Genomic DNA, 20317 nt, shown 5'->3' on the forward strand with positions numbered 1-20317 from the left:
TTTTGACCTGAGTTGGTCCTGGAATGCCTGCAGTGCAGTTTACCCTGCAGGTATTCTGGGAAAATGACAAGGGGTCTAGGAGGAAAAAGTTGGAACTGGAATGGCACCCACATTCAGATTCCAAGCTTCTTACACAGCATGCATTCTGGGGAAATGGGAATAATTTCCTAGAATACAGCAGCTGTGTGAATAAAACATATTTGAGAGGCTATAAGTACTTTGGAGAAGTAAAAGGATGTTGAAGATAGATGGTAATTTGAAAAGTTAGAAGGTTCCATTGTTTTTTTGCAGGAGAAGATACATTGATGGCAAATTTGAAGTAAAGCAAGTGGTACTTGTAGAGAGAACTAAGGCAAGAAAACAGAATCAGCAAACATCGGGCCAGGAAGGAACATAGGAAAATTAGCATTTTGTTATAAATTGGGTTGAGGAAGCAAGGGGTTTGTTTCACAGACAAAATAAACAAGGAATAAAGGAAATTGGTTGAGAATTACCTTGAGTTTAGGACTGCGGCAGAGGAAACGTGGCAATGTTAGTCTGGTTGCCCAAAGGCAGCTGACTGTCATCTCAGGCATTAGAGAAATCATGTGTACATTGTTCGTGATGGCAGAGAAGATGGAGGAATTTAAGAAGGCAGAACGGTTAGCGCAATGCTGTTAAAACGCCAGCGACGGGCGTTTGAATCCTGTGCTGTAAAGAGTTTGTACTGTAATGGATAAATATTGGGAGAATTTGGTAAGATTTAGAGTAGGTTACATACATACACACATTTTAAAACAGATCTTATTTGAAAGACTGAAAAATTCATATTCACTAACATTGCAGGATCTTTTGGAGACTTTTATGCACATTTCACAAGTAGGTGCTAATTGAAATGATGTCATGACATGAATAGCTATTGTTTGGAGGAGACAAACTGGCTGTTAAAAAGTACTTACAGTGTGCTCACAGAAAGGTCACTCATGAGTTTTGTTTATCTAAGACAACTGCTTGACCAAGAGAGAAGCACTCCTGTTGTTTGCTGAAGAAGGTGGGGATTTTGCAAGTGAGAGAGTCACATGGGCAGTCTCAGTTGGGGAGAGAGAGAGAGAGAGAGAGAAAAGTTAACAAGCTCTCCCAGCTAGTGTGTGTGACACTGAAAAGAGACTGAACAGTCATGGCTGGAACAAGCCAGGAAGAGCTGGATGGAAACAGAAAGTTCCAGAGCAGTGGATGGCTGGAAGTGCTATCTGTCTGATGTTTCTCTTGGAATAAGAGGAACAGAAGGGAACTCTGTGGTGGCCTGAAAGAAATAGCTTACTATCTGGAAGACCTTGAGGTGATTAATGGTGGTACCTCAGTTGTGGAAATCCTGGAACAACAAATCTCTCTCTGCAAACCCTACAAGAACCTTCCTGAGCGGTAACCATTGAGCTTTAGAGCACAAAAGCCTGGTGAACTTTATGCATGTTAAATTCTGTGCACAGTATAAGAATTGCCTCCATCCAGAGAACTTGGAAGAAGAAATGAGATTGAACTGTGAACCAAAGAACTTTTCTTAAATTTACACACACATTACATACACGTGCGCTTAGAATTAGAAGGGGGTTAATTTGGGTTAGTTAAGTATAGAGTTAACTTAAAGTTTGATTCTGTTTTCATGTTTAAAGTTGATTAAAAACAATTTTTGTGTTAAAAACTACTTGTCTTGATGAGTGTCTATTGCTGCTGGGTTTTGGGGTTCTTTGGGCTCATAAGAGTACATTCTCCCTATGACTGTGTGGGTTTCCTCAGGATGCTCCAGTTTCCTCCCACCATTCAAAACATACCTGGGGGTAGGTGAATTAGGTGTAATTAGGCTATATGTGTCAATAAAAAAATATAAACACAAATTGGAATCTTCTCAAAATATAATAAAAATGGCGAATGAGAGATTGATTAATCTATCTTACCAGATCTGCAGGGAATGACTTGAGTAGTCATCTGTATCCCTTGAGATGGCAGGTCTGTTGGAAATAGTCAAGGCGGTAGAGAATAATTATTTTAATTGAGGATGGAGGTATGGGTATGGTTGAGCAGATCACTATTTGCAGAAATGTTGGCATGACTAAGAGCTGGGAAACTAACATTTTTGAAAGTGCAGATTTTGGAAAAGACCTTCCCTTGAGTTGAATACTCTTCCTTCTGCAGCTGTCATTGAACCAATTTTGTAACTTTGGCCACTTCTATCTAAATTATGTCACACATTTGGTATGTAATGATTTTGACCTTTTTTTCCACTCCCATTTCTGTGTGAAATGTAATATTAAATATATGGCTAAATAGCTCTTCATTTAATTTAAATTTAAAATGAACTAAGATTTAAAGTAAACCATCTTCAACTGTAGTGACCTAAAAGAAAGAGGTTATCATCTAGGGAACCCTGAAGGGGCAAGTTTCTTCGGCAAGACACTGAAGTGGCTGATTAAAAAGGAATCAGTTGCAGGTGTCCAACGTACAACAAATCTCTCTCTGCAAACCGACAAGAACCTTCCTGAGTGGTAACCATTTACCTAACAAGCACCTGTTGAAAAGCCTGGTAAACTTTATAAATGTTAAATTTTATGTTGAATGTTAATGCACAGTATAAGAATTGCCTGCAACCAGGGAACTTGGAGGAATGAGAAGTGAGATTGAACTGTGAATCAAAGAACTTTTCAGAACTTATACACACATTACATACATATGCACTTAGAATTAGATGGGAGTTAAGTCAATAGTAATAAGTTAAAATGTGATCCTATTTTCATGTTTAAAGATAATTAAAAGCAACTTTTGTTTAAGTAACCATTGGTCTTGGTGAATATCTATTGCTGCTGGGTTTGAGGGCTCATAACAACAGTTTTACAAATTATTAGAAGACTCCTTTACACCAGTCATCAAATCACGCTGCACAGGCATAATCCATGTAATTCTGCTGCGAGTAGCACATAAGGAAACAAAAGAGTTGTCTGTGATAAGATATAGTCCAAGACAAAATGGATGATACAGATTCCTATTGATTTGTACAGGGCAATGAAGGCTTTTTAATAGCAGCTTGTTTGTCTGGAACAGGTGTAAATATGGGAGAAGAAAACTATGCTGAAACTGAGTTAAAGAACAGAGCAATTGCTAGAAAACTAGGGGTGAAAAAAGGGAATGTTTGTGGAGCATAACAATTCAGCAGCATCTGTGAAGAGAAAAACTAAGTTACATCAGAATTGGCCGAGCTGCAAATGGTGGAAATTTGAAAATATAGCAGGAAATATTGGAAGCATTTATCCAGTCATGCAATGTCTGAGGAGAGACAAAAAGATCTAATCGTGTCACGGGTTGAAGACCAACCCTGCCCCACTGCCTCACACTTCCAGTGTGAAAGGTCATCTACTTGAATGTTAATCATGACTCATTCCCTCTAGATCGGGGTGGCCAAACCACAGCACTCAGGCCAACTGCTGCCCATTTCCCATTTTTAAGTGGCCCAGGGTGAATTTTAAAAATAAAATTGAATATGGCTCGTCTCTATCAATACTGTAATTTGCACTGTATGTACATTGCACTTCTTAGTTTCAACACTGGATGTCACTGCCATTTTGAACATCTACTAAACTGACCATTGAAATGTTGCTCGTCAATGAAAATGTTTATTACCTCAGTTAAAAATCCATTTACCTCAGTTTAAAAAAATTGTTTACCTCAGTTGGTTATACATGACGGAACCAAAAAGATGGTAAATAGCAAGGGAGTGGCGAATATTCACAGAAGTCAAGGGGAAGTGTGTTTGTTTGATTTGCAAGGATTCTGTTAACTTTAATAGGCTATCTAACAGATTTACACATTGCATCATCATGTGTAATGCAAAGGTGGACACTTTGCATTGAGAGTTGTGGAGGTGTGTTGGAGATTGCCAAACTTTAAGAACAGCGGATACAGAAATGCATACTGCAATATGTGAGCTCGTCAGTAAACTATTGTAATGTTAACAGTGAAACTGTTCAGCCGTGTGGTATTGTTATTTTTTATAGAAAATTAATTTTTGATGGCACGGGGTTTTTTCTGCCTGGCTTAATATTGTGTGGCCACTGACTCCTTATATTTTTTTCTGTATGTGGCCCACAACCAAAAGGTGTGGTCACCCCTGCTCTAGATGGTGCTGTAAAGGCCAAACATTCTCTCCTCTTACACCAGAAGTGGCACATGTTGCAGGCTGGTGAACTGAAATTATTAAATTAATTATTTTGCCCCCAACGACTGTAATGCACCTGAATAGAAGATGAGATGTTATTCCTAGAGGGTAGAGTGAGCTTTGTTAAAACCATGCAAGAGGCCAAAAGCAGAGAAGTCAGACTGAAATTGGTTGGAGAACTAAAACAACAGGTGACTGAAAACTAGGGGTCATGTTTGCAGATTGTTGTGAGAACTACTGTTTAACTTCGAGGCATGCATGAGAAGGTGTTCAGAACATCCGATTCATGGCTGAACACATGGAGGCAAATCTTTAAATAATGTCAGAGGTGATCTCGTGCACTGGAAGCCCGTGGCTTCTGCATGAATAATCTAAAGGCTTCTATGAAAAATGGAAAATTGTCAAAGTAGTATCTGAGTTGTATATTTATGAACACTACTGTATGAGCCTGGGCTCCTCTGTCTGTTACTGTTTTACTCATATGGAGAACTCGAAAGGAAAATCACAGCGACATCAGCCACACATTAAGTTCCCAGTTTTCTTAAAAATTTTCATTAATATTCAGGCAGCAAGAAAATATTTTGTGCTATATCACAGAAATTCTTGTCCTTGAATAGTGTAAAAAAACATTATGGGAACCACCTGTGGAAATCTAGATAATTGGTTTCTTGAAATGGAGTTCAAATAAGTATATATTTCTATTAAAAAGATACAATTTTATGTCTCCATACAGAATTCAGAAAGAACTTGCAGAGATTACACTGGATCCTCCCCCAAACTGCAGGTCAGAACTAATTCTGCATTGTCATGACATGGAAATATTAGGAAAATGTGTTTGTTTTTGTAATTTGTTTCTGCTTGGAATGTTTTGCTTTCAATGTGCATGATTGAGATATTAGTTGAATATTAAGGATAAGATAAATTGGTCTGCATTAATGGTAGTGAATAATTAAAGGGATTTGTTCACCATGTTCAGTTGACGCTTTCTTTGCTTTGGGAGTTTTTTAAAAAAACATTGATTTGCAATTGTTTCAAGAAATGTTAGATTTTGCTGTGAGTCATTTAGGTGATAGTTTTTTTGGCTTCAGATTTTCTGTGAGAATATACTTTTGCTTATGATCTGTATCCCTCCTTGGGGACTTACTATCATTCTTATGGGCTTGTCAAATATTGCAATATTTTTATTGCACTTTAAAACTATTGATTAATTTTCCAACACCATCGTTGTATTTTAGATGAGTGGCTATTTATTTTTCAAAATTTATTTTAAAGTTATGAATTGATGCTTCGATACAACTTTTAAAACTTAAAAAAAAGTATTCTCATGTTGATGCTGTGCTCTTTTGACATTGGTGTAGTGATTAGGAAGCATAAAACATAAAAGCTGTTGATCAATGCTTCAAATAAGTTTAGAAAATACAATTTGAACATTTAGAAAGTGCAAGTCTGCACATTTTGAAAGAATCCATGTGCTTAATAAATTGGCACCATTTGGCAACATTTATTTGGTGTTGAAAAATACTGCATCCCTTTTAAATTTTGCACAGATGGATGGTTGACTTCACCTAACTGTTGTTTTGTCCTGTCAGATAGTAAACACCTAGAGAAATGTTGTGGTCTGAAAATTACAAATTAAAAGTCAAAATAAACACAGCTTTACTTTTATTTGGAACTTCCAATGCTAATGTAAAAAATATCTTTGTCTTTTCCTTGTTTGCTGATTAGATTATCATACCTTATTTAATGCAAACAAGCAATGTACATGTTGTTATATCATGCAATTTGGAAATTGAAATTTTGCTGCTTTTTGCTGTTCTCTCAATTGGGATTCATAGGCTTAATAAAATTGTTGTAAGGTATGGAAACATTTTGATCAATTTCTTCTATTAATTCATACAGTTCTCAGCTTTTTACGTGGGAGAGTCAGTGAATTGTTTACTGCTTGAGGTTATGATTTAGAGTTTTAAAATGATTTCCACATGCCCAATTTTATACTCTATTATGTATACTCATTTTATTCTGTTATTTTTCCTTGTGGGGTAGCATTGATCACAACAAATATTGGCAGTTTATGCAACTCAAAGTTGCAAGTTGAAAATTTTGATCAGTAATCAATTGAATAATAACCTTCTGATATGGCTGCTGCAAAGCCAGAAATAATGTATTGGTCATCTCTTATTTGAAAGGAAGAATTTAGATCTTGAAATGTATCAATTTTAAACATTTTGCAAATCTGGAGTGCAGTGTAACCAGTGAACTGGATGGATAATTCCCATTGATATTAAATTGATTTAAGTTTCAAAACTGAATTACTTAATGCAATTTTGACATTTTTTTTTAAATTTGCATTTGCAGCAAAGTCTATCATGATTTTTCATGATAATTATCTTTAATGAAAACACGAAAATTACTCTTTCATTACAGTTGCACAAAATTCAATCGAGTTAAAGTTGTATAAATTCCATTTCTAATTGTGAATTTGCAGTGCAGCTTTCATTCCCAACAATGGAGTTGATGTATTGATGTCCACTAATATTGACAATATTGATTGGTATGATTATATGAAGAAATCATAGTTTGTTAGTATGCCTGTAAAGAATATGTTTTTTATTGCTCTTATCATAATAAAAAAAATCAATTTTATGATCTTAATTGCTACTGATTTTCTAGTAAGATTAATGTGATATGCTGGAGGTTTCAGTGGTTATCTTTATTGGTTTGCTCTATATTTTAAGATGATGCTGTTTCATTCTAGGTCATTACATTATGTCATGTTCATTTTTCTTATCGCCTCATTTATATACGACCTTCAGTATTCTTATGTCGATTTTTTTCAGGTTATCTTATTGAAATTTTACTCTCTCAATATGCTATTTGACATTATTTTTAATTTCTCTCCACAGTTCCAAATCTGAAAATTTTCTTACTTTTATTTATGATCATCTGGATATAGCTTATTTTTCATCTCTATATTCTTTTCTCTGTTATTTTCAGAGATGGTAACTTTGCAACCACATAAGTAGCTATCCATCAGAATTTTTATGAGCTTTTGCTGAAGTGGCATGAATGATAATCTCAAATCACATCTGCACCCTGGCTCTAATTTTGTATACTCAAAAGACAATCATTCAAACAAGTGATGTAATTAACAGATGTGTTCCACTTTGACACCAGAAACATGACCATACGCTAACTAATCAGCCGTTTCATAGCCTTTGTAGTTCCCCCTTGCGAAATGTGTCTCTCACAAGTGTAGAAAAAAAAATTCCACATTTTGATAGATGAAATGAGACATGAGCAAGTCAATTCGGTGGTGGTATATGAGAAGAGCCTGATGTTTACGAGCCTTTGTAGTAAGAAGTAATGGTTAACTACTAAAGATAAACAGGATGTTTGCTAAAGATGGCAGAGACTTGGCTGATATTTGCGTGAAGTTACCTGTCAAGATTTAGTGGGTTCCTCAGAATGAAATCGTGATTGCAGAAGTGATACATCTGTCCACAGCTTCAGTATTGACATTGATTTTAAGTCAACTAAGTGCAGGACTCTCAAGATCAAGAGGCCAAGATCACAGATGATTCAGCCTTTGTGATATTCATGATGGAACCAAAAAGGCACAGTTTAAAATAAAATGCTGGAGGAACTTGGTGGATCCTCCAGCAGTTGCTTTTTACTCTAGATTCCAGCATCTGCAGTCTGTTGTGTCTCTTTTTAGACAGACAGCACAGTAACAGGCCCTACTGGCCCACAAGCCCATGCCATAAAATTCCTTAAATATCTTTTGTACCATGGAAGGAACACATTACTCTGTTGGAATGCTGTCATTATTAATGTATCACCAGTGACTGTTGGCTCTGTGACCCCAAATACTTGACATTTTACATGTTTTAGCATGGCTTTTCTGTTAATTTAAGATACTCCTTTAAATCTCTGTTGACTTTTTCTTTGGCTAAGCTCCACGCCATTGTATCATCCATTCATGTGTCAACACCATTTATGTACTGTAGGGTAATCTTCTGATAGATTTTGAAGCAAATCCAACACAGAAAGGAAGGCATAAATACATTTTCACCTCATTAAACATTCCTAATTTGTTATATAGTTCATCAATTTTCAAATGCCAAAAATTTTGGAATTCATTGAACTAAGAAAATTTGCAATTTGTTACTTGCTTGTACTCGGTGAATCAATTCATCCATTTGATGACTATTGTAATCTTTTAAATGGATCATGATTTAAAAATAAAGTCTAATGTATAATCGTGCAACTATGTAAATGTTTTGTCAAATTCTAATCTGTTCTTAGCAAACAATTTAATTAGATTGAGTGTGGGTTGAATTCATTGTAACTGGCACCTCCAGTCCCTTAGACATTAACCTATGAAATTTTGCTTTGGAAATTACTGTATGAGGCATATTGAATTGACATGACATGCTCCATGGGATATCTGGAAGAATTGGGCAAATGAATAAACATCTATTCAACATAGACTATCAATAGAATTATTTGAACCAGGAAGTTTAAATTAGAATCAATAGTTCACTGCCAAATCAGATAAAGAAAGTCTGATTAAGAATGGAAAACTAGGACAGGAAGTAGCTAAAATATTAAAATTTTCTCCAGCAAAAATGCAAAGCAGAAAAAAGAGGCTTCATAAGTGTGAGTTAGCATCATTGCCAAGCTAAATTCTTGTCATTAATTAAAACTTAACACGCTTAAAAATACACATGAAGACTAAAATGAACAAGCTTCCTGTGCCAAATTCAGCTAGTATTGACCATGCAAACAAAGGATAGATTCTTGCCATTATATGTTTTTGATCACTAAGTCAACCAGTAAAATGCCATCTTTGTGAAACTAGCAGTAATTTCTGTTCTTAATGAAGGATCATTGACCTGAAGCATTAACTATTTCCTTTTTCACTAATGATGTGTGAAATGCAGATCATTCCAGCATTTTCTACTTTTATGATAATAAATTGTGACCTTTTTTTGTTCAGGTAGGACCTGTTTCCATCTTACTGTGCCACCTGTGGTGTTCTAAATACATTTAACATGGTTTAATTTGATGATCGACCATGATTCTGATTTTTTTTGGATCAAAGGCAGTTTTTGCTTAAGAATGCAACTTTTTATATTTATTGGCCAAAAATGTGCACATTTGCTTTATTGTTACCATCCTGTCTTAATTTCCTGCATTTTAGATCTGTCGTAATGTTTTAAAACTTGTTTCTACATCAGACATTTGCCTATTCTGCATACAATTTAAATTGTAAAAAATTTCACTCTTCTTAATGCTATTGTATTCTCATCTCTTTTGCACTGAGCACGTCCATAAAACATATTCTTTTGTTCTATGATTTTCGCCATCCTACATGGTTATTACTTCTGCTACATTTTGTCTGTTTTTCTCCCAATAGGAGGCGCACACATTTGAAGAAAGATCAGATCACAGCATTCAAACATTTATGTGGTTGTGCAAGTTCTGACTTGCATTCCTTAATATAGCTTTCTTTGTAATATAGGACCAAAGAAATAACTTGTTCTGTTTTTGTTTTCCAAAGACTGGATGCCCTCTAGATCTTTGTGGTATTTTATGGCATAATTTGCCAAGAGCTTGGAAAATTTGGAAAAGCTGACAAACCAGAACAACCTGTAAAGGCAGAACTTAACATCAAGTCCTCATTGAATTTTTTTTGTTCTATTTTCATTGCAACTAAATTGAAATTTGGGCCAGAGTTTGGGAGGAAAAACATCAGCAATAAAGCACCCTAGTAACAGGTTGGGGATAGCTCCATCAATAATAATATTATTGCTCTCCTTTCTCTTCATGATCAAAGCTGAAACTCCTTCGCTTCAACTTGGCCATTGGTAGTGACTTGTCATGGAGAGATTAAAGTTATTATCCAATCAAAATGACAATGGGTCTATCATTTAGGTTTTTTTGTCAACTTACCCCTTTGTCTGTTGTCATTAGCTTAGAGGCTGTAACATTGGTCCTTGAATTTTGAGATATGACATTCTGTTAGATTACAATGAGGCCCGCGAGCTACCCAGTCCTCCAATAGTTGAGTCAAATCTAAATATTCTAACAGGACCTTTGTAATTTGGTGGGTTGCAATGTGTACTAAATAGTTCGAGGACTATTTTATCCAGCAAGGAGTATAAGGGCCAAGGAAATGCTGTTCTTGATGTGGATGGTAACAGTCTCATGTTAATTCTAGTCAGTTGGAGATTCTGATGATAAATAAAGGAGTCTGCAAGCTGAAGTGCAATGGGGATAACAGGAGAGCATGCTTAACAGCAGTAGGATTCTGATCATGTTTTTTTACTGTGTCCTAATGGTGTTGTATGTCAGATCTAATTAATTGCCATTACAGGTTTTGTTTTGACATAGGTACTCAAAACCCAAAGGTTATGTTTGTTATTGAAGAAATGGCACGGATGGCATAGTGGTTAGCACAATGCCTTTATGGTGCCAGCAGTCAGGACCGGACCTGAATTCAAATCCCACACTGTAAGGAGTTTGTACATTCTCCCCGTATCTGCATGGGTTTTCTCTGTGTTTTCTTCCACCCTTCAAAAACGTACTGGGGTGCAGGTTAATGGAGTGTAAATTAGGCAGCACAGATTCATAGGGTCAAATTGGCCTGTTATATTGCTGTATGTCCAATTTTTTTTAAATTTAAATTTAAACTTGGATATTGTTTTTTGGCAGAATTAACCTAACTCCTGTTTTAATCTTTGTGAATAATGCAGATTATAAATGCATCACTCCGGTTGGAAGTTGTTCATGCTTTAGAAACAAAGACCAATTTGTAGCAGCAGCTGCAATGAAGAAGGCTCACAACCACCACGTTGGAGGTTCTCAAAAACCATTTATTTCAAAACTCGCGTGTGCCCCTTTAAGGGCAGCGTGAGCTCCGCCCCCACACAGGCGGTGACATCATCACGCCTGCCTGAGGCACGTGCTGGGCTAAAGCCACGAGGCAAGGAGGTCCCCCGACAGCGCCATCTTCGAGTGGCTGCCCCACCATACGGCAGTACAAGCGGACCACGAGTATGTACGCAGCCACACAACCGTTTGAATTGGTTGAATGAGATCCAGGTGCGTCGCCTTGAGGCGGTCCACCGTAAACCGTTTGCTTTTACCCCCAGTGTCCAACGTGAAGATCTTGCCTGATCGCTGCAGGACTCTGTAGGGGCCTTCATAAGGATGCTCTGTGCGAGCCACGCTGGATGAAGACTTACTCGGCCACATCTAGCTCTTTGGGCAGTCGGGATGGTCAGCTACCGAGGAGGGGGAGCCAGCGAGGTGAGTTTGCTGTGGAGATCTGCCAACAGGGTTGGGTTGTCTGTCGTGGAGTCTGTGTCCGGGCCGAAAAACTCACCGGGCAGCGACAGTGGCGCGCCGTAAACCAACTCCGCGGATGATACCTACAAATCTTCCTTGGGAGCCATCCTGATGCTGAGCAGGACCCAGTGCAACTTGTCTACCCAGCCAAGACCGGTGAGGCGGGCCATGAGGGTCAACTTTAGGTGGCGGTGAAATCGCTCCACCAGGCCATTTGTTTGTGGGTGATACGATGTGGTGTGATGGAGCTTGATCCCCAGCAGGCTTGCCAACTGTGTCCAGAGGGTGGACGTGAATTGGGCACTGTTGCTGGTGACTCCGAACTTGGCGATCCAGTGAGAAAGCAAGTTCCTGGCGTTTGTTTTGGCGGAACTGTCCTTGATGGGGATGGCTTCCAGCCATCTCGAGGTTTGGACGACCACAGTCAACAAGTAGCGTGCCTCCCTGGACACCAGCAGGGGGCCCACGATATCAATGTGTATTGTGCTGGAACCTTTTGACCGCTGGGTCAAACTGTTGAATCGGGGCCTTAGTGTGCCGGTGGACCTAGGAGGTCTGGCACTGTGTGCAGCTCTTCGCCATTTTGCGCTATCTCCTTCTTGAGCCCGTGCCCCACAAACCGCTCTGCCATCATCCGCTCCAATGTCTTGACCGAGGGGAGTGCTAGATTGTGGACCATGCTGAAGACCCGTGACCTCCACTGTGGCAGGACTACCGGGCGTGGCGATCTGATGGAAACGTTGCACACTAGCATGTCCGGGCTGCCCGGCAAATGGATGTTTTGGAGGCGGAGCCCTGTAATGGCGGTGCTTAGGCCTGTGTCTCTGTGTCCTCCCTCTGGGCCTGTGCCAGCTGGGTGTAGTTTAGGCCAGGGGCAAGGCTGTGGATTGTGGGTAGTGAAAGTGCGTCCACCACAACATTGTCTCTACCTGCCCTCTGCGGGATGTCGGTGGTAAACTCCGACATGTAGGATAGGTGCCGCTACTGCTGAGCCAACCAGGGATCTTTGGCGATCGCGAGGGCCTGCGTGAGCGGCTTGTGATCAGTAAACACGGTGAATGGCCTGCCCTCCAGGAAATACAGGAAGTGTCAGATGGCTAGGTACAGGGCCAGGAGCTCTGGTCGAAAGTGGTGTACTTCAGTTCCGGGGGTCGGAGGTGCCTGCTGAAGAAGGCCAGTGGGTGCCACTGGCCATCAACCTACTGCTCCAGCACGATCCCAACGGCCGTGGCTGAGTCATCTACTGAGACCACAGTGTGGGCCTCTGGGGGTGGGTGGGCCAATAGCGTGGTGCTCGCCAGCGCATCCTTTGTTGCTGCGAAGGCACCCTCCGCCTCCTCTGACCAAACCAGGACCTTGTCCTTTGCGCCGATCATCAAGAATAACGGCCGCATGTTGTGGGCCACCCAGGGAATGAACCAATGGTAAAATTTCACCATGCCGACAAACTCTTGCCGGCCCTTGAGGGTGGTGGGTTTCAGGAACTGATGCATGGCAGTGAGCTTCTCTGGTGCCGGAGCGGCTCCGGCCGCCGAGATGGTGTCCTAGGAATTGTAGCGTCTGCTTGCCGAATTGGCACTTGGCCATGTTGACCATGAGGCCGAACTCTGCCAAACAGGCAAACAGAGGTGCGGAGATGGACTAGGGTCATCCTAGTCCCGGCTGACAATAAGAATGTCATCAAGGTATATGAACACAAAGTCCAGGTCCCTGCCCACTGCGTCCATCAGGTTCTGGAATGTCTGGGCCATGTTTTTTAGTCCAAAAGGCATCCGCAAGAATTCAAACAGGCCGAATGGGGTGACGATCGGTCTTACTGATGTCGTCAGGGTGGACTGGGATTTGATGGTAGCCCCGTACCAGGTCGACTTTTGAGAAGACCCAGGCGCCATGCAAGTTGGCCGTGAAGTCTTGAATATGTGGGATGGGATACCTGTCTGATGTAGTCACATCATTCAGGTGTCGATAATCCCTGCGGGGTCGCCAACCCCCAGAAGTCTTGGGGACCATGTTGAGAGGGCAGGCCCAGGGACTATCGGACCTGTGGACGATTCCCAACTCCTGCAGGCTGGAGAACTCTCCTTGGCCAGCTGTAGCTTCTCACGAGGTAGTTGCCTGGCCTTGGCGTGCAGCGGGGGGCCCTGAGTGGAGATGTGGTGATAGCCCCCGTGCTACGGCTTAGCGGTGGTGAACTGCTTCTGCAGGATGGTGGGGAACTCATCAAGTATGCTGGTATACTCGTTCCTGGGAGCGATGATGGCGGCTATCTCCAGCTTACAGGCTTCTGTGGCATCGAGGCAGATGGACTGAAAAGTGCGAACGTTGACTAGTCATTTGCCTTTAACATCCACCAGCAAGCAATGCGCTCTGAGGAAATCGGCCCCCAACAGTGCAGTGCCCACTGAGGCCACCACAAACCTCCAGCGGAACTTGTCCTTCCCGATCTGGATCTGCGTCCTGCGAGTGTCAAAGGTCTTGAGGGCAGATCCATTGGTTGCCCGCAGGGTAGGGCCCTGTGCTCGGGTGCGGATCTCAAGGGCAGTCGGGGATAAGACGCTCAGCTCCGCTCCGGTGTCCACTAGGAAATGTCAGCCGGTGGACTTGTCGGCCGCATGCATTCCCAGATCTCTCTGCACAAGAGCAAGTGGCAATTTTTCACAATATAAATTACAGCCTGATTTAACATTTCTCCTTCCAAAGTGGATATCCTCACATTTATAAATGTTATAATCTGCCAGACCTTTGCCCATTCACTTAACCTATCGACGTATCACTGTAGACTCTCTGTGCCCTTGACACAATTTGCTTTTTGACTCAATTTCATGTCATTAGCAAACTTAAAATCTGACACGCCAAATCTTTTGCACATATTGCAAATGTGTCCACCTCCTACTCATCCGTGCAGCACTTCGCTCATTACTGATTGCCAAGCAAAGAATTGGTCATCGTTGTCGATGCCTAATTCCTCACATGCACAGATATAAATACACAATGTACCTGTTTATGTGGCTGAGTATTTTTCATATTTCATTGAGTTCTTTATTTTGTGCTTGGTGCATTTGAAATCTGCTTTAACATATAATGTCAATATATGAAATGGATGCTATAGAGGAAAGTAGCTGCCAATATGTTGCATCTTTGGCTTCACAAAAGTGAATTTGCTAGTATTTACTTTGCTTATATTCAGCCATTTCATAGCTTTTTAGTTGTTCTGTTTGCTTTATTCTTTTCAATGTTTTGCAACACTTCAATTAATAACATTATTTTAAAGATCAATGCAGCATTTTATGAGCAATCAGCCTGTCTTAAGTGCAGTAGCACACATCTTCCAACAAAATGCTTGATGATTATAGAATATTACTTGAAATAGCTAACGAGCATTGTTATGAGGTCAACTTCTCATCCCACATTCTGTATGTAATGTCGCATTGAATGTAGCTCCAACATGAAGTTTGTTTTTTCAGTCCAGCTGAGTTTTCATTCTAGAACTGATGCTTAAAGATATATTCAGAATAATGTTAAATGTTGAATGACAACTGAAATGATATGTATCAAGGCATGAGTAGAGAAAGTTATTATGATGGCATGATCTTTGATGAGTATAGCCTCAATTTGCTGGGTAATGTAATATGTAGTCGCTGCTTTATTCAACCACATCATTTCAATACATTGTGATTTATGCAACTACTTGTGCAGTGTCACAAATGACTTGAACTTCTGTGTTGATCAACTATTAGCCTTTGCTAAAGAATAATTATACATTTCATTGAATAAAAATCATGATTTACTGCATTTAAGTCATTTAATGGTTGTGATTCAATTCGCTAAAAAATAGTGGCATTCAGTTCACAGCAATGGTGTAAGTTAAGGATTTGTGTTTAAGAATTTGGACAAAGGCAAAGGTAATATAGAAATTGATATGCTTTAGCAAAACTATTCAAATTTGCATGATCAAAGTGTGAATTTCTGCAAGCTACTACAAGATGAGCATAATTTTAGAGGGGAAAGGATGCTTTGATATTCAAGTCATGGTCTTAAGAAACATTTGCTCATAGACACTCCATGTATAGATGACAGCTTCTACTTACAAAGGTTGTGAAGATGGTAATTTTCTGGTATCCGCATATAGTGTGAGAGAAGGTAGAAATTGGAGGATAGGGCAAAATAAATAGCCCTTTCTATAATGAAACCCCAAATTATAGCTGGCTCAAGTTTGAAAAAAAAAGGCAAATCTACCTTTTATGCTGGCAACAAAAAATGTGGATTACATTGTGCTTTTATGCAGGGGTGAATCGCAAGCCAGCTTCCGAAGCTGAAGGAAGCTGGGCAAGAAGTGCAGTAGTGCTGCCTGTCTCCATGACGTCAAACATAAGCACAAAGATGGGAAAGGAGCCTTTACTGAAAATGACAACTGGAGAGCAGGAGAGCACAAATGGAGATCTATACAAGCAGTCTTAGGACTCAGGCAGATCTTCTGCGCAACATAATTGCCTTTTTTTTTGGCCATATAGGTTCTGTAAAATTTACGCTCTTGGGTCACGGGCTGATGACGTCATCGCGACATCATCAACCCTTCCCTTTGGAGCTGCAATCCTTTTAGATGGCTCCAAACGGCTTTAAAGGAGCTAACGGCGGTTTATCTTAAAACCCTGAAATTCCGGGGTCTGGGCCCAAGATGGCGGCGCCTGTGTGCAGCAGATACAGACTCTATGGAAGCAGAAGACTGGCACAGGGCAAGGAGATGCAGAGATGACCCAATGGGACGCTGACCATGTCTGCAGACCAGCAAGGGGTTCTGCGACTGGTGAGATATTGGTAACTCTAGGGGAGGAAGTCATGTGGCTGCGTGCTGCTGGTAACTGCAGTCAAAGCACTCACACCAGACTGTGGACTGTTGGAGACTGGCTGAAGGGTTAACAGGTGTGGAACTGGGATGCAAGAGGGTGCAAAGGGCACTGAAGGCTTCCTGATCATATTGGAGGTTTGGATCTGGAGTTCAAATTGCGGATGATTTGGTCTGAAGTCTGTGTGGCTGCAGGAGGGCTGGAGGTGAATCCATGGACACTCAATGACTTCGTTTGCTTCTCTTTCTTGGACTATAAGGGGTGCCGGGCAATTTTTGCTGATAGCAATTCTTTGTCTGCATATGGCAGACTGAAGGCAATTTTGTGTAATATTAGATCTGTTTTATTATGTGACAAAAAAAATCTTACTTTAATATAAGATGTGAAGCATGAAAGTTTCCAGATGCTGGGGTTGTAAGAAAAACACAAATGTGCAGGAGAGTCTCAAAAGACAAAAATATATAACAAACATTTCAGTCCTGAATCCTTTGTCAATTCCTTCAGCACTTTTGTGCTTTTAGTTTAACGTAAGAAGGTTCAGTGAAAGCAGATGAACTCAAAACAATGATACCACATGGGATTGTGATTTTGTAGCTATTATGGAAACTTGGTTGAGAGATGGGAAGGACTGACAGTTCTGGCCTTGGATACTGATACATTTGGTGGGACAAATATGGAGTTAAGAGAGAAGGGATTATTGATTAAAGAGAACATTAGGGAATACTAAGTATGCCAATACCTAGGGAGAATATCCCAGGGCAGACGTACACTGAGATCACAATGGGAAGGACACAGTTTTTAAAAAATCACTTGGGATTATACTATAGCACCCTCTACCTTCCCATCATAATTAGGAATTGGAGGAGCACATGTCTAAGGAAATCACACATAGGTGTTGGAATAATAGGATTCTAATAGCAAGTGATTTTTTTTCTTCCTTGATATTGACAGGAACTGCTAAGGGATTTAGATTGAACAGAATTTATGTGTGTCCAGGAAGTTTTCTGAAGCAATATATTGATTACCCTACTAGAGAAGGGGCTACATTCAATCTCCTTGTAGGAATTGAGGCTGGGCATGTGATTGATGAATTGAACTCTATTGATTGAGAGAAATTATTTTTTTATTGGTTTTAGGAGATCATTGTTAAAAATTAAACTATTTCACAGTTCAAAGTCTTAAATTGGTGTGAGTAATTTTAATGTTATCAGACAAGAACATGCAAAAGCTGATTTGGAGATGCTGGTTGCATGTAATGAGATACCTGACAAGTGGGAGGCTTCAAAAGGTGAGATAGAGTGAGTTCAGCATCTTCCTGTTAGAGAGAAGGGCAAAGCTGGCAATATGAGTAAACTAGCGGCGCTATAGAAAGACTACAACTCCCAGAGGTCTAGCGAACCAGCTCGGGATGTCATAACATCATGACAAGTGTGCATGGTTCAGTGTTTTAAAAGAATATGCACGTGACTTGAGTAAACAAGTTCTGATTTACCTGCAAAAATGTGTGTCGTTATTTAGCATTCAACAGCCACAACTGTATTTTCTGTGGCTGCAATTAGTGACCCCAACGGGTCCAAAACAAACTTTTGGACCACATGGATACTGCAACTGTTGCAGTTAAGCCACCACCCTTCTGGATAATGGTACCAGAGCTGTGGCTTTGACAGGCTGAGGCACAATTTCACCTCAGGAAGATTGAGATGGACGCGACTCGCTATTGACTTGGACCAAGCCACTGCCAAGCGAGTTGGTGACATCCTGTGCGATCCACTGGAGTCTGGAGAACGCAAGTATGACATTTTAAAAGCACTCCTGCCACGAATTTACGGCATGTAAACTAGACTGTCACACATGGAGGAGTTCGGTGACCGCACTCCGTCCAAACTAATGGACGACATGCTGTGCCTGACATCTGGCCAACGGCCAGATATTTTATTTGAACAGCTCTTCCTGGAGTGGATGCCAGAAGACATTAGACTCTTTTTTCAAAGAGTTCTTTCAAAGACCCAAGGCAGTCGCTGCAGAGGGAGACGTCCTGTGGCTGCCAAAAAAAAAACCACACCAAAATGTCTTCGGACAATGTCACTGTGTCACAGCTGTCCGTGCCCAGTACCTCTATTGTTGAAGCTGCTTCCCAATCCAATGCTCTCAACACACCAGCTCCTATAACGAGGCAACGTCTCAAATCAGGCAGACAGCCTGTTGATACTGCCACCAGCGTTGGGGAGTCAATGCACGTAGGTGCCTGCCACCCTGTGTGCTCTTGGGAAATACCCTGGCAACTGTCGTTAATGGCTGCGATGGTTGGCTGAAAATCTACGAGCCTTCTATGTGTTTGGGATTAGCTATCCTAACATAAATTTTTGGTGGACACCGGTTCAGAGGTTAGTGTTTTTCCACCAACCGGTTTTGATAGACGTTAACCCCTACCCCTAACCTCCAACTCTCAGCAGTCAATAGTTCCAACATATAGCAACAAAAAAATGAATGTTCAGTTCAAGAGGAACATTTACACATGACCTTTTATTATAGTGACAGTGTCACGACCGCTACTATTTCCTTTGAGCTCATTCATTCATGGTGGATTTAAAAGGGCGTCAGCTGGTGGATAGTACAACCTTTCAAACTATTCACCTGGCAGAATCGCATGTTCCTGCACTATGCCTTCAAGCCCTGCATAAAATAAGTTCTCCAGACTTGTAGAAGAGTTACCCGAAATTTCAACTCTGCAGTTTTCGATCCCCATTGCGAAACATGGAGTAACTCACCATATTTCTACCAAGGGTCCTCCCATTCATGCTAACTCATGTCACTTGCCTCTGGAAAAACTGCAATTGACTAAACAAGAATTCCACAAAATAGAGGAGCTGGGGATAATTCACAGGTCCGACAGCCTTTGGGCGTCTCCATTACATTTAATTCAAAAACGCACCAGAGGATGGAGACCTTGTGGAGATTATAGATGGCTCAATGACACCACTATACTAGATCACTATCCTTTTTCCCCATATTCAAGATTGTTCAGTGAATCTGCATGGGGTGAAAATCTTTTCAAAAGTGGACGTGATGCATGGATATCACCAGGTGCCAGTGGAACCAGGTGACATCCTGAAAATGGCAATAATTACCCCTTTTGGATTGTTTGAATTTTTACATATGCCTTTTGGGTTAAAAACACATCTCAGACCTTTCAGTGAGTTATGGACGCCGTAGGGCTTGGCATGGCCAAGCCATCTATAACGATCATCTATTTATCTAGATGACATATTAGTCGCCAGCAAAACTAAAGAAGAGCATATGGAACATTTGCGTACACTCTTTAGACATCTGTGATAATTTGGACTGATTATCAATCCAGATAAATGTGTTTTCGGACAACAGTCCTTAGAATTCCTGGGACATGCAATCACTGACAAGGACATGGCTCCACTGCCTTCCAAGATAAACACCATCGCTAAATATTCCAGACTGACCACTGTCAAAGGTTTGCAAGAGTTCTTGGACATGGTTACATTTTATCATCGAGTCCTTCTTGCTGCAGCTCATGTTATGAACCCTCTGTCTGGTAATGCTAAATCTATTCAGTGGACAGATGAAAGTCAAAATGCTTTCATTAAAGACAAAGGAACTATTAGCTCAAGCAACTATGCTCAGTTATCCAGTCCTAAACGCAGCCACAGATGCATCTGATGTTGCCATAGGAGGTGCTCTGCAGCAATATGTCGATGGACAATGGAAGCCATTGGCATTCTTTAGCCGCCACCTCCGTGAGGCTGAGGAAAAAATACAGCATGTTTGTTAAAGAGCTCCTAGCCATATATTTGTCCATCTGTCACTTCCGTTACTTTTTGGAATGCAGACACTTCACCATGCTCACAGTCCATAAACCCTTGACCTGCATGTTTTCGAAGGTGTCAGAACCCTGGTCAGCTCAAAA

At 40.6% G+C, this 20317-nt stretch overlaps 1 protein-coding gene across 4 annotated transcripts in view; it reads left to right on the plus strand.

Moving 5' to 3' along the window:
- Positions 1 to 20317, plus strand: part of ube2e2 (ubiquitin-conjugating enzyme E2E 2) — a 321809-nt gene that overhangs the window by 59543 nt on the left and 241949 nt on the right. For all 4 annotated transcript variants that reach the window (XM_069913966.1, XM_069913965.1, XM_069913968.1 and 1 more), the window contains one exon: positions 4917 to 4967. In XM_069913966.1, the coding sequence (XP_069770067.1) occupies positions 4917 to 4967 (51 nt within the window). The remainder of the gene's footprint in view (positions 1 to 4916; positions 4968 to 20317) is intronic.

This window comes from Narcine bancroftii, chromosome 1 (genome assembly GCF_036971445.1).
Source record: "Narcine bancroftii isolate sNarBan1 chromosome 1, sNarBan1.hap1, whole genome shotgun sequence".
NCBI classification, from domain to species: domain Eukaryota; kingdom Metazoa; phylum Chordata; class Chondrichthyes; order Torpediniformes; family Narcinidae; genus Narcine; species Narcine bancroftii.